The sequence below is a fragment of the Sinohyriopsis cumingii genome, chromosome 6 (genome assembly GCF_028554795.1).
Source record: "Sinohyriopsis cumingii isolate HCF-2022 chromosome 6, ASM2855479v2, whole genome shotgun sequence".
In the NCBI taxonomy this organism is placed as follows: domain Eukaryota; kingdom Metazoa; phylum Mollusca; class Bivalvia; order Unionida; family Unionidae; genus Sinohyriopsis; species Sinohyriopsis cumingii.
The window spans coordinates 43,968,344-43,982,503 of record NC_142966.1 but is presented as its reverse complement, the minus strand read 5'-3'; the positions used below and the strand labels follow the sequence as shown (position 1 = coordinate 43,982,503).

The 14,160-nt window shown below is 34.7% G+C and overlaps 1 protein-coding gene across 1 annotated transcript; it reads left to right on the top strand.

Annotated features, from left to right (window-relative positions):
• The first annotated feature begins 4,718 nt into the window (after positions 1–4,718).
• Positions 4,719–13,822, top strand: LOC149796822 (glyoxylate reductase/hydroxypyruvate reductase-like). Its single transcript, XM_089960289.1, has 3 exons — positions 4,719–5,044; positions 7,053–7,223; positions 12,371–13,822. Exons 1-3 carry the CDS (start codon positions 4,834–4,836, stop codon positions 12,967–12,969), a joined length of 981 nt encoding a protein of 326 aa, XP_089816415.1. The 5' UTR covers positions 4,719–4,833; the 3' UTR covers positions 12,970–13,822.
• The last annotated feature ends 338 nt before the right edge of the window (positions 13,823–14,160 follow it).

The window sequence follows — 14,160 nt, the reverse complement described above, 5'->3', positions numbered from 1 at the left end:
ATTTTTCGATCAATAAATGATTTATTGCTTTAAAAGAGAGTTAAAGAAAATCAAAACTAAAGAGGGGTGCTCTATATGTACGGATATAGATGTAATTAAGTCAATAAACTACTGTGAAGAAGAAATCACACATTTTCACAATACGCTATGTGACGACGACTTTCAGAACTTCAGAATATCCTCTATTGAATTCACAATATTCCCCAAATATGATTTAGTCTGAAAATTATTAATGAATACTGTGTAATCCCAGTGAATACTATAAATTAAAAAAATCCTCTCAAAAATTAAAACTGATCACAACAGTGATACTGATTCCACTTTGGATGTTAAGGTAGCAATGTATAATTATTTAAGTGAACAACATTAATACAATAAACCAAGACACAATAACAGAGTCAGAATGAGAGCAGTTTTCCCTTCATGTTCGTAAACTTGCTTCTGGAACCTTCTTAATTTCTAAAACATATAGACGTTGAACTTTATATATATATGTTTACCTCCAATTCATAATGACATTACTATATAATCTAAAGTCATAGAGAAATAATAGTTATGTAATATATTGCTTACAAAATAACAAGACAATAGTCAGGTAGACCCTAAACTCAATTACTGACCAAAGTCAATCACACAGTATAGATGTACATAACTTACATTCATGTCAATCACACAGTATAGATATACATAACTTACAGTCATGTCAATCACACAATATAGATATACATAACTTACAGTCATGTCAATCACACAATATAGATATACATAACTTACATTCATGTCAATCACACAGTATAGATGTACATAACTTACATTCATGTCAATCACACAAGATAGATATACATAACTTACAGTCATGTCAATCACACAATATAGATATACATAACTTACATTCATGTCAATCACACAATATAGATATACATAACTTACATTCATGTCAATCACACAGTATAGATGTACATAACTTACATTCATGTCAATCACACAGTATAGATGTACATAACTTACATTCATGTCAATCACACAGTATAGATGTACATAACTTACATTCATGTCAATCACACAATATAGATATACATAACTTACATTCATGTCAATCACACAGTATAGATGTACATAACTTACATTCATGTCAATCACACAGTATAGATGTACATAACTTACATTCATGTCAATCACACAATATAGATATACATAACTTACATTCATGTCAATCACACAGTATAGATGTACATAACTTACATTCATGTCAATCACACAGTATAGATGTACATAACTTACATTCATGTCAATCACACAAGATAGATATACATAACTTACATTCATGTCAATCACACAAGATAGATATACATAACTTACATTCATGTCAATCACACAAGATAGATATACATAACTTACATTCATGTCAATCACACAAGATAGATATACATAACTTACAGTCATGTCAATCACACAATATAGATATACATGACTTACAGTCATGTCAATCACACAAGATAGATATACATGACTTACAGTCATGTCAATCACACAAGATAGATATACATAACTTACATTCATGTCAATCACACAAGATAGATATACATAACTTACATTCATGTCAATCACACAAGATAGATATACATAACTTACATTCATGTCAATCACACAATATAGATGTACATAACTTACATTCATGTCAATCACACAGTATAGATGTACATAACTTACATTCATGTCAATCACACAGTATAGATGTACATAACTTACATTCATGTCAATCACACAGTATAGATATACATAACTTACATTCATGTCAATCACACAGTATAGATGTACATAACTTACATTCATGTCAATCACACAGTATAGATGTACATAACTTACATTCATGTCAATCACACAGTATAGATATACATAACTTACATTCATGTCAATCACACAGTATAGATATACATAACTTACATTCATGTCAATCACACAAGATAGATATATATAACTTACATTCATGTCAATCACACAAGATAGATATACATAACTTACATTCATGTCAATCACACAAGATAGATATACATAACTTACAGTCATGTCAATCACACAAGATAGATATACATAACTTACATTCATGTCAATCACACAATATAGATATACATAACTTACATTCATGTCAATCACACAGTATAGATGTACATAACTTACATTCATGTCAATCACACAATATAGATATACATAACTTACATTTATGGAGGAAAGACAACACCCAATACAAATTAAACGGACATAATAAAACGGCAAAACTGTTCATATGTTTAACTTTATTAGTCTCTATGCCTTATAAGTAAAACGTTAATGTTAAAACCACACTTACCAACCAATATGCCGTTTCACGTGACCATTACTCGCCTATCTACTATCCAAGACCCAAACAATACCACCACCAACCCGTTTCTAGTGACCACTACCCAGATATTTACCATCCAGTAGCTAGTTACTTTCTACTACAACACACACACACACACACACACACACACACACACACACACACACAAACTATCATTAGTACTATTACTCAAGAATATTGGATGTATACAAGTAGAATGAAATCATTTACACACATAGTTTGATACGCAAGCAAATATTAGAGTGCTTACACAATATTTATCCACAAATATACTTATACATTCTCAGACAAGAAACTTACGGGTAGTTAAACAATTTGGAGGTTTTGGCATAATTGAAGCGATGATCAGTTTGTTTTTCGATTCGTTTTAAACCTCAGACCAACTCTGAACTTGTTTGCAAGACCAGTGTTGTCTTTTAATTTTTATTATTAATTTCTGATAACAAATTGGGTTTTTCATTTTCAAGTGGGTTTTTGTTTTTGTTTTTGCATTTGCACTTTAAGTTTTCAGTTGGATCGTCTTTTCCAATTTTCGTTTAGACATGTTTTTTTTTTTAAATTTTGTTTTTCCCATTTTGTTTTTAATTTTGAAATACAGGTTCTCAAAATTCATTTTATATAAAAATCAGTTTTAATTTTTAATTTTTCTTTTCAATATTTTTCCTTCTTTAATTTCTAACTTTATCTTCTTTTCTCAATGTAAATTATCAGTTTGAAGTTCGCTGCGTAAATTTAATTTGATAATTTTCAAAGTTCATTTTAAAATTTAATTTTTTAAAGTTTAATTTTCAATTTACTGCCTTCGAATTAAACTTTCAGAGATTTCTGTATACATTTTCATTTTCATCTTTTTACTTTGAATTTTCTTTCTTTATTTTAATTTTATATTGTCATTGTAAAATTTTCAATTTAGTTTTTCATTTTCAAATTTTATTTAGTTTTCATGTATTGCTTTTCTTTTTTCCTTTTCAATATCTTTTTTCTCTTTATGATTTTATGATTTTTTAAATTTTCATTTTCGGATATATATTTTTCCATTTTGAATTTCATATAATTTTGTTTTCATTTTTTTTCTTTCTTCATTTTTAAGTATTATTTCCGGTTATCGTTTTTAATTTTCATATTCAATCGAAGTTTTACAAAGTTCACTTTCTCGATTTTCAGTTTTGTAAAATGTTTCGTTTTCAATTCTAACGTTCACTTGACCATTTTTAATTTTTAACAACAAAGAAACCTGTTGATTATAAAGGTAAGAAACCTGTTGGGACGCAAAGACACAGCTATAAATCAGCTTGCGAACTCACTACTTCATCATCTACGCAAAAACACGAACAATGCAGAAAGAGACGTCGAAAACGTTTCAAACCTCATAGACAAGTTCAGAAAAAGAGTGAGTAAAGAGGAACAAGTGTGTGTGGGGGGGGGGGGGTGAGGGGGAGGGAATTTGACGTCTGTGAGTACTAAACGAAAAACATTCCAAGTCAGAACCCGAGCTGTTTGCCATGCCACCGACCATAATGACAACACAAGAATACCAATGGTAGGATTTCATCTGAATATCAGTCACTTGTACCTGAAATTAAAAGTTCTCAAAGCGGATAAACCTATCCAAGTGAAGATGCCAGAGTAGCTGTTTTAAGCAATTTTAAGCATTCGCTGTTCATCGATGTGGATTTGCTTTTGAACACGAAAATAGTTAGCAATGACATACATATATAACCTTAACTAGCGAGCATGGAAAATCTCTTCATGTATGGAGACGATGTGAAAGAAGCTGACGGTCCTCACAATGTTGGATTTAACGTCTGTCCAAATAAATCAAACAATAACACAGTTTATAACCGATGAATCGTTTACATTTGGACATGTTGTTGGAAGACAAGTATTTGTTGAATGGTGTTGATATATGCCCGAGACTGAATCGATTTAGCATTGTTTTTCATTTTATGGCCTAGCTAACGAGGACAAAACAAGCATCGAAGAAGCCAGACTTTACGAGCGCCTTGTGGACGTTTTACCTAAAGTGGGAATCTACAACTCTGACTCAGAACAGAACAACAGATAAGCATTCTCTACGACGAGTGGAAGTTAAAACTTTAACCTTTGTCTTTTGACTCGGACCCAAGACACATATGTGTGGCCGACGCAGCCTCAGTGTAGTAGTATTCGACCCCACACCTTTTTGCGAGTCTGGTACGGTAATCACTCAGCCACCAAGGGTTTCAACTTTTCCCAATTCAGCATTTGCATATAACAGTCCGTGATGTACCAATACGTGTCAGATACCATACAGTGACTAATACAGTTCTTTCATTATTGAAGTAACATACCTCTAACGTTCCTCTATTAACAGTTTCCACTTGTACGTTGTCATTACTTTCGGTCGCCAGGTTGGTTCGTGAATCTGAATAATTTGATGCATAATAGAGAGGGCAAGTGCTTTACTCTTCGTTATGGGTGATACACGTCCTTTTGTTTATGCTACTCGTGGTATACCGCCCGACAGTCGGGGTGCAGATATGCTAAGGGAGTCGTGCAATTTCCATGTATGGGGAGGTAACAGTTTTATGCCAAGAGACGAGATGCTGAAGGCGGTGAAGGGAGCGGAAGGTCTCTTGGTATTTCCACCTGACCGGGTAGATCGGGAATTACTGGACGCAGCAGGTAACAAGCACACCATTGAAACTGCATGCATGTAACCTTTCTCATACTTTCTGCTTCATTGTAAAATACGGATTTTTTTTATAGTAACGAAACCTTATTTCAAAGAATGGCTATTAATTTGGACGGGGCTGCAGGTAAAATGCAGCATGATCGTTGTCTTTTGAACTAAAAATGAAACCTGTTCAAGGTCACCAGTCTCTCATTAATAGTGTTGGGTTAAATCAGTCCATCTCTGAAAGGGACCCTGCAGGTTATGCAGAAAACGGATCATGAGTGCAGCCAGGTGAGTTGGTCAGTGAAAGTGGGAATCTTTCTTTTAATGTTTAACGGTCATCGTCGCTATTTATGTATGTTTGCACCTATCAAAGTCGGTTTTCAACACAGAAATTAAACTTCAAGACGTCAAAATATTTTCACACAGTTTTCTCGAAACGTGTCTGAGTTTCCTGAAAAGCACCAAAAGTTAAATGTCTCAAATAATTAAACAAAAATTACAGAAAGAATTTATGATACACTTTGTTCCAATCTGTAATTTCGTAGTTATTCCCGACCTAAAGCAAATATTTACTCTACAGCTCAAGGGAGTACTACGTTCAGGTTGCTCCAAAGCATTGTCTAATAAAATAATGCGATTATAGGTGACGCAAGTACCGGAAAGATAAACCTTTTGAGCATATTTAAAAATGCGATTTTCATGCTTATGTTGTTTGACTGTCATCATTTTTTTCTCAAAGGTTAATCTTCTATACAGATTAATTCATTCGGTAGAGTGATGAAGATGTTTCGACACCGAAATGCAAGGATGGTACTATTCTTCTTTGCCCTTGCCTTATTACCTGTCAGAATAGAGTCTAATCGTTTTACCCTTTTCTAGATAAACAAAACCCATACAGTTTTCAGTATTATTATTATTATTATCATTATTATTATTATTATTGGTTAAAATATGTACAGGAAAAGATTGAAATATGGCATCATTTATTTTTTGTATCTGATAATGCAGTTTGTGTGGCCTCGTAACAGGTTAACGGTTTATCCAGTGCTAATGTAGCAGAGCTATAAATAGGCGAAGGACGCGAGATTATACGAGATTTCAGAAAAATTTGTACTGTTTTCACGTCAAAGTGTACATACTCCCTTTAGAAAGCTAAAAATGTGATTATACTCTTTTATCACTTTATTTTGGTATCTCTGTACAAATTTGCTAAATGTGATTTTGTGGCATCGCCATTTCTCGTGAAGTGAAGTCATATCTGACTGACACTGAATGTGCACGAGAGGTATCATATATGAATGCATAATACTTTGACATTCTAGCAATTATGACATTAATTCACACGAAGTGGAGACACCAAATTTTCCGATTTTTTAAAAAATTTATATATTTCAAAGATAACAAAGCAAAGAAGAAGAAAAATATGTTTTCATTGGACAATTTGCTGTTTTGCCTGCATGCGTGATTTCACTTCTACATCTCACTAAAAAGAAAATAATGATTATTGATTCTATTCCTCAAATACCATTCAAATCTTTGTTAAACAGATGTAATATTGTAGATATGTACTTAATAGTGAAATCAGTTTCACTGAGTTTTGCTGAAATGTTGTGTGTCATTTAATGGAAGATTTTCAAGTTCTATTCCAAGAGTCAAAATAAGAAATGTAGTGTATAATGTAAGCAACATGCAGCTTTTGTCTGAAGGAAATTCCATGAGTGTACCTTCTTTGCAGTGCATGCTTGTCTGAACCCTGTTTCCTCGAAAAAGTGATAATGAACTCCTTTAACACAGATACAACAGTTACGTTTATCGCTATCATTCAACTAGATGATTTTAATTTTAGAGAAGTAACGACATTAAGCTATCAGGAAGATCTTATAACCATTTCACTTAATCCTATAAATAAGTCACAATTTCAAACTTACATTCGGAAACATCGAATCGTAATCTTTCATATGGTTAGTCCTGCAGTGACTTGGTATCTATTATTATTATTATTATTATCATCAGGTCCCCAGCTTAAGGTTGTCGGAACCATGTCTGCAGGTCTGGAGCATATCGATCTGGAAGAGTGCGCCAAAAGAGGCGTGCAGATTGGTTATACTCCCGGAACGTTGACAGACTCTGTGGCCGAGTTTAATGTAGCGCTGACACTGGCCGTCTGCAGAAGAATCAAAGAAGGTAAACTTGAGGCTTGTTAGCTGGAATCTCCCAGGTTCTTAGTGAATCAGTTTGAGATTGTGGTTGTTTAAGTCAGAAAGGTTATAAGGTTTAGCGCCATTTCAACACACGATAGGCGGCCAGTATAAATGGTGGAGGAAGAACCCGGGAAACCCCCAGAAAGAACCACCGACCCACGAGAAGCTACTGGCAAGCTTTCTCACATACCCACATTGGTCGAACCTGAGACTCGAACCCACGTAGACAGATGTGAGATGACAATGATCCGTAACGGCGAGCGCTTTAGACCACTCAGACACTGGGGGCACTCGAAAAGGATTATATAGTTATATTTTTCCGGGTCTTAGATATTACGCCGCTTATTCTCACGGTTGTATAGGCACAAAACTGAAGATCAGAGTCCTACGATGTTGACAGTCAATAGCCTCGAATAGAATAAAGTTTGACTCATGGGATTTTGTATAGGATTTTCATAACACGGGTCACTCTACTTCTGATGTAACTTCTACTTAAATTCTGATTTCGATCACGTGCGCGTAACTAAGGAATATTATTTGATCAGAGCGGTCAGTGCTCGAGGTTAAAGCTCGAACTAACCATGCTCGAGTCTCTCTCTCTCTCTCTATCTATCTATCTATCTATCTATATATATATATATATATATATATATATATATATATATATATATATATATATATATATATATATATATATATATATATATATATATATATATATATATATATATATATATATATATATATATATATATATATATATATATATATATATATATAGGCACAAACACACACAAACACACACACACCACTGTGCATATTAGGAAATCGCCGAATCCAAAGATTAGAATTTAACGTGGATGGTTAGCCACACAACCTTTCACATGCTGGAGAAGTCTCCTCATTTTTGTTCTAGAGATAGAATGAATCCTGATGATGCGCGCGCTCGGGGTAAGGCGATTACAGTGTGTGTGTGTGTGTGTGTGTGTGTGTGTTCCTTAAATCTATGCAAAAAATGTATTATGTATTGTCTGTTTTGAATGTTTTCAGTCTTCTTAAAATATCTGCAAGGCACAGGATGTAAAATTCACCATGAAAACACTCTCAAACTTCACTTCAGAAAAAATATGTATTTCGTTTATTAGCGTTGGACATTTTTGAAGCATACATGAATATTGGATCTTTGAAATGATATATTGAATACATACTCCCTTAATGTTGCAACCGCATCTCCCCTTTAATATAAACCATTCATAAACACATTTTAATCTTGAACAATAATTTAAAGTGGCATATTTATCAACTATGTTTCGAAGTGGCCTATTTATTAGCTATGTTTCGAAGTGGCCTATTTATTAGCTATGTTTCGAAGTGGCCTATTTATTAGCTATGTTTCGAAGACAATCTCGATGTAGCTTCATCTTTTGGTATATAAGTAGACTGCCTAGCAAGAGAGAGAGAGAGAGAGAGAGAGAGAGAGAGAGAGAGAGAGAGCTTTGGGAATGTTTTGTTATCTAAGTCTAGCAAAATCTGATAATACGTACGGTCCCCCACAAAACACGTATTGACACATTTGAAAATCAGCAAGTAAAACGTATCAGTGATAACACTTTAGAGTCTAGTAAATGTAGTTAGAGAAATAAAGCCCATCGCGACATCAGCCAGGTTCGACTGCAGCGATTTTATCTTTTCCGATTGATCTCACTCAAACATTTGAGCGAAATTAAATGACGTAAAGACACACCGCCACCACAATGGATTTTACCTATTGGGGATGGAAATCAAATGTTTGGTCATTGGCTTCGCTTGATTCTACCTGATCTATTGGGACGTTGATACAGTTGACTATGCCCCTAAACGTAAACGCTGTGGTTGTATTTCTCCATGATCTCTTGAAACTTTTCCACGTTATTATTGTATGCGTCTCAACCAGTCCTGGTACTATGGGACTACTGAACTCGGGGGTGGGGTGGGGCCGAGTGGCCGAGTGGTCTAAAGCGCTCTCCGTTACGGATCACTGCCATCTCACCTCTGTCTGCGCCGGCTCGAGTCTCGGATTCAGCCAGTGTGGGTATGTGAGAAAGCTTGCTGGTAGCCTCTCGTGGGTCGGTGGTTCTTTCCCGGGTTTTCCAGGGTTCTTCCTCTACCACTGATACTGGCCACCATGTATAGCCTATCGTGTGCTGAAAAATGGTGTTAAACCCCACAACAACAACAACTGAACGCGGATGTTTGTATTGAGGGGAATGAAGTTACCTGCAGTCTTGATCAATACATGTACTGGTCATTTTAATTAAACAAAATAATCTGTACATTACAGTGGCAACGGGCGAAGTCCCTACAGCCGCACTTCACCTGACGAACCCAGAGCCTTTTGACTCCTGTTTTCTCTACATAGATGTTTCGATGCTTTTTTTTGGGTTGCCTGCGGGGTTTTCTCTTGAAATAAAAATTCGATCCAGCCATCTTTCAAGGAAATCAGTTATGCAGTGAATATATTTCACTACAGCTTTGACTTTCTTTTAATATAATGAGTTCAAATTTATGTTGCAAGATCACAGAAATCTGTTGCAATAAATTTCAGAATGACTCAAAATCAAAAGAATATGTGTCTAATCCAGTTAATATAGTTGACGTACTTACGAAAATTATCATGTTCTTCGCGTTAGTTAGACGATTTGATCAAGTGGGGTACCGTATAGATTTTTCGGTGGGACAACAAAAATGTATTAGTAGAAAAATCGAAGACGATTTGTTTGGTAATTTTTACTTTCTATCAATAAGCCCTAAGTTCTCCACACTACTTAACACCCTGGTAACGCAAGTCAGACTATTGCCAACTGTTCTATTTGGCTTACTGTTCGATTCTATACAAACGACGCTTTTATGTTTCCGGATACCACTTATACTTCCCTTACGCTTTTCTTTCCCCGGTTGCTTTCAATTTAAATTTTGTTCATCTGTTACGATAAGATAAATGCAACAATAGAAGGTCAATATTGTTCACTGACTAGAGTTGAATATTCTGATTGATTATTTGTCAGCATGTTTCATGATAGAACTATGAAATTGACGATATGCATCTCTGTTGCAAGAAAATCCTTACAAGAAGAGAGCTATATTTAATCTTTTGCTGGTTTCTGTTAGGTTGTTGTTGCGTTCTGCGCATGATCACATGTTATATACCTGATAACCTACCTAGGATTATGAAACTTTGTGAGTGAATGTATCTTCATCAGCTCTATATCCTTATTGAATATAGGCCTCTGTGACCTATCTTCCATGCTTCATTCACTTAGTTAAGATGTTGCGTTTATTGTTCGTTTATTGAGCGCTGTTTATGTTCCTGTCATGAAACCTGAAAAATGAATGCACATCTATTAGCGTTATGTATATTTTGATTTATTTATATCTGATTTAATATATATTTATTTTAATTTAATTGTTTGTTTGTCAGTTTTAAATTTATTCACTGGAGATGATATTTTTCCAGAAAATCAGTTGACCTGAATAATTCTTTCGTAAACACCAAATGTTGACCTAGATCATGACCATGATTCAAAATTAGTCACGTAAATAAGTTATATTTATATTTAAAAATGATTGGTTGTTGTCTAGGTCTTGATGGGACTACGTGGTTTAAGATGTAAACAATTTTTAAAATTTTATTTCTTAGAGTAAAATGATTGGTTTTCGTCAGGGTCGTTTTAGGCGTACGTGATTTAAACACGATCACAAGACCCTCCTTTCGATTTCGCAACTTGGGGATTTTCGAAACTGCGTTTTAGAATACGATATAACTTTTGTTTTGGAGAAATATTTTCAGTTGGGCTTTTACACTGGAAAGTGTTGTGTCGTTTTTGGTGTTATTTCAAATTATTTGGATTCAAAAGGATCTTTAAAAAAATCCATGGAGATATAGGTGTGCTCATACGAAATTCTTGAACAAAGACAGCTCTTATACAAATTTATTCGGATTTTCAAAACCGGAGTGATAGTTCTTGTTTCTACAAGGAACTGTAGACTTTAACACACTACAGGTTACAGCATACGACATCGTCTTCCATCTTGGATTCTTCGTCGGGACTCTAACTTGAAATCATTATAACATTATATTATTAGGACTTCTAAAATTTCATTCGTGAATTATTCTTGGATTATTTTTGGATTTGATTCTTAAAACCATAAGTTCTTATTTTTTCTTCATTTTTACAGTATTTTTCCAGGGAAATTAATTATTATATTCATCACAGCTTGTTGTTTTCACTCTTTCTTGTGTTACTGTTTATTCGAGCCTAAACACGTAACATAAGATTAGTAACGCATGCTTGCAACCAAAGAAGGTCACATTAACAGTAACCTACATTTAATAATTACAATCATGGGTTAAGTTTTTGTGTTTATAACTAAAGTGTTTCCATATTATATACATCATAGCGTAGGCCCTTTCTGACCAGTGCAATTGTTAGTAGTACTAAATATGTATAGTCAGTTGTAAACATTGAATATTGATGATATTATATTGTGATAGGCTATCGTCAGCACCGTATCTCTGCATTTTACACATAAATGAGTATAGGAATTTGATGAGTGGACTAAATTCTGAGTGTTTTCATGCGATCCCCTAATTTATCCTTGCATTGCTAATTCGTGGGAAACAGAATTTATGATTCTCTTTCGTAAATAGCCACGATTTATTTATAAAAAGAGTGAATAAACTAAGAAGCAAAGGGCATAAATGAACCATTTTCCTAAACTGACGTTGCTCTTCTTATAGAAACGATGGACAAATGAATTTTCTGACTTGTCAATACATAATGTTACACTATTTCTGTTATAGACAAAAGACAAAAACATTTAAAGAAACTCTGGAGAAATAATTACATACATTAGAGTTAAATTTGTTAGTATCAATACCTTTAGTTGTGGGTATGAATCTAATATATTATATACCAACGTTGATGGTTTAATAATGGGGTTACACCAATTTCAACTGTTTGATGTAACCATTGGTTGTATTGGTAACTGTTGGCGTTCTCTGTCTGCCTTTCTCGCCACCACCATATGCATGCCGATTTACGCTGTTTTGAAGGTAAGTTTAATAATGATTGATTTTTTTTTTAAATATAGGCATTGATGCTGTAATAAACGGTGGATGGGGAAGATGGGAAAACGCCCTTTATCTGTCAGGAGTCGAGATAAAGGAGTCGGTTATTGGGATAGCCGGGCTTGGTCGCATTGGATTTGCTACTGCCAAGATACTGAAAGCGTTTGAACCATCGAAGATCGTCTATTGGGACGTTGGGCCACTAGAATATGCTAAAGAAATCGGTGCAGAATTTGCGTCCTTCGAAGAATTGCTACAGAACTCTGACATCTTAATCGTCTGCGTGTCTCTCACCGATGGTACGAGAGGTATCTTTGACTGGGAGGCGTTCAAGAAAATGAAGCCCTCTGCGATCTTCATTAATACCTCCCGAGGAGCCGTGGTCAGTCAGGATGACCTTTATACTGCCTTGAAGACTGGTCAGATACGTGCGGCAGGACTGGATGTGACGACGCCAGAACCGCTCCCACGGGATAGTCCTTTGCTTTCCCTCCCGAACTGCATTATATCCCCACATATGGCCAGTGCTTCAGAGAACACCCGAAACGCCATGGCGGAACTAACTGCCCGAAACATAATTGCCGGTCTGAAAGGGGAGAAGATGCCTGCTCCAGTGTGTTGAAATGTCGAGTTCTTCCCCCGACATGGAAATCACTCGATTGTGACACCTTACCGTAATCAAAATTACACCGCTATTAAATACGAAATGTAGGATTGTCTTACTCGGCCATCAGATTTTGATATAGGACGGCTATGAATTTGGTTCTATGTGGTATAACGGTACCAATTGCGCAAGTCCAGGTGGGCGGAGCTTAAGGTGTATGGAACATTGTATTCAGAATTAAAGAACAAAACTAGCTGTGATTGGTGCATTATGTAAGACTTGTACTTTCTGTTTGGCTTAAAAAAAAGTTGAGCCTCTTGGCAACATGTGAGTTTGTGTTAATTTCTCTCTAGATCATATTTTGTATTTTTTATGATTTTTTTAAAATATGGTACACATGGCTGAAAATGTGCTTGTTGTGACTAGATAACTCTTACCCCTGTCTAGTTCCAGTAGAGTTATCTCTCTTAAATGCAATGGAGTACCTGGTTATGTCATTGTCAAATTGACAATCTAGCATTGTTCTATATGACAGCGTGTGACATGCCTGCCCAAGTAGGACAGAAAGTATATTTATTTCACAAAACATTAGCATTGAGGTATATGGAAAAACAATTGGTACCGTGATACCATGTGTTGTGTGATATAGAATGATATAAACCGATAAAGAAATCTACTCAATCTTTATAACTGGATTAGCATGAGTCAAAATGTCTGATAGAGAATGATACAGAAATTTGCTTAATCAGAGATTTATATTGGATGAGGTTGTGTAATTAATTGTTTCTAAGAGTGAGACTAAACCCCACCCATCCACATTCATAAACATGGGAATATTCTTCTAAGATTTGCATACAAATTTAAAACTGTAGAGACTCATTGTTTTAATTGAAAAGAATCTAACTCCCATAGCTAAAGCTAAATCCAGCTCAAATGTTTTCTGAGTTATCAAAACTCAAAGTTACAATGTTTATTTTGGCCTTTGTTGTACAATCAATTCCAAACAAATTGTTTTCTGATTTATCTAAACTCAAAGTTACAATGTTTATTTTGGCCTTTGTTGTACAATCAATTCCAGACAAATTGTTTTCTGACTTATCTAAACTCAAAGTTACAATGTTTATTCTGGCTCTTTTTTTTACGATAAAATAATCTCGTGGGTTTTCAATTAAATGTGATTTGGACAAGTTGAGTCAAAGATTTTAGTTA

What these genes read in the sequence shown, in the direction of transcription:
- LOC149796822 (XM_089960289.1), top strand. Translation starts at nt 4,834, where the DNA reads ATGGGTGATACACGTCCTTTTGTTTATGCTACTCGTGGTATACCGCCC. An exon ending in GGAATTACTGGACGCAGCAG is followed by an intron (nt 5,045 to 7,052) that starts GTAACAAGCACA and finishes TATTATCATCAG; the next exon opens with GTCCCCAGCTTAAGGTTGTC. An exon ending in CTGCAGAAGAATCAAAGAAG is followed by an intron (nt 7,224 to 12,370) that starts GTAAACTTGAGG and finishes TTTTAAATATAG; the next exon opens with GCATTGATGCTGTAATAAAC.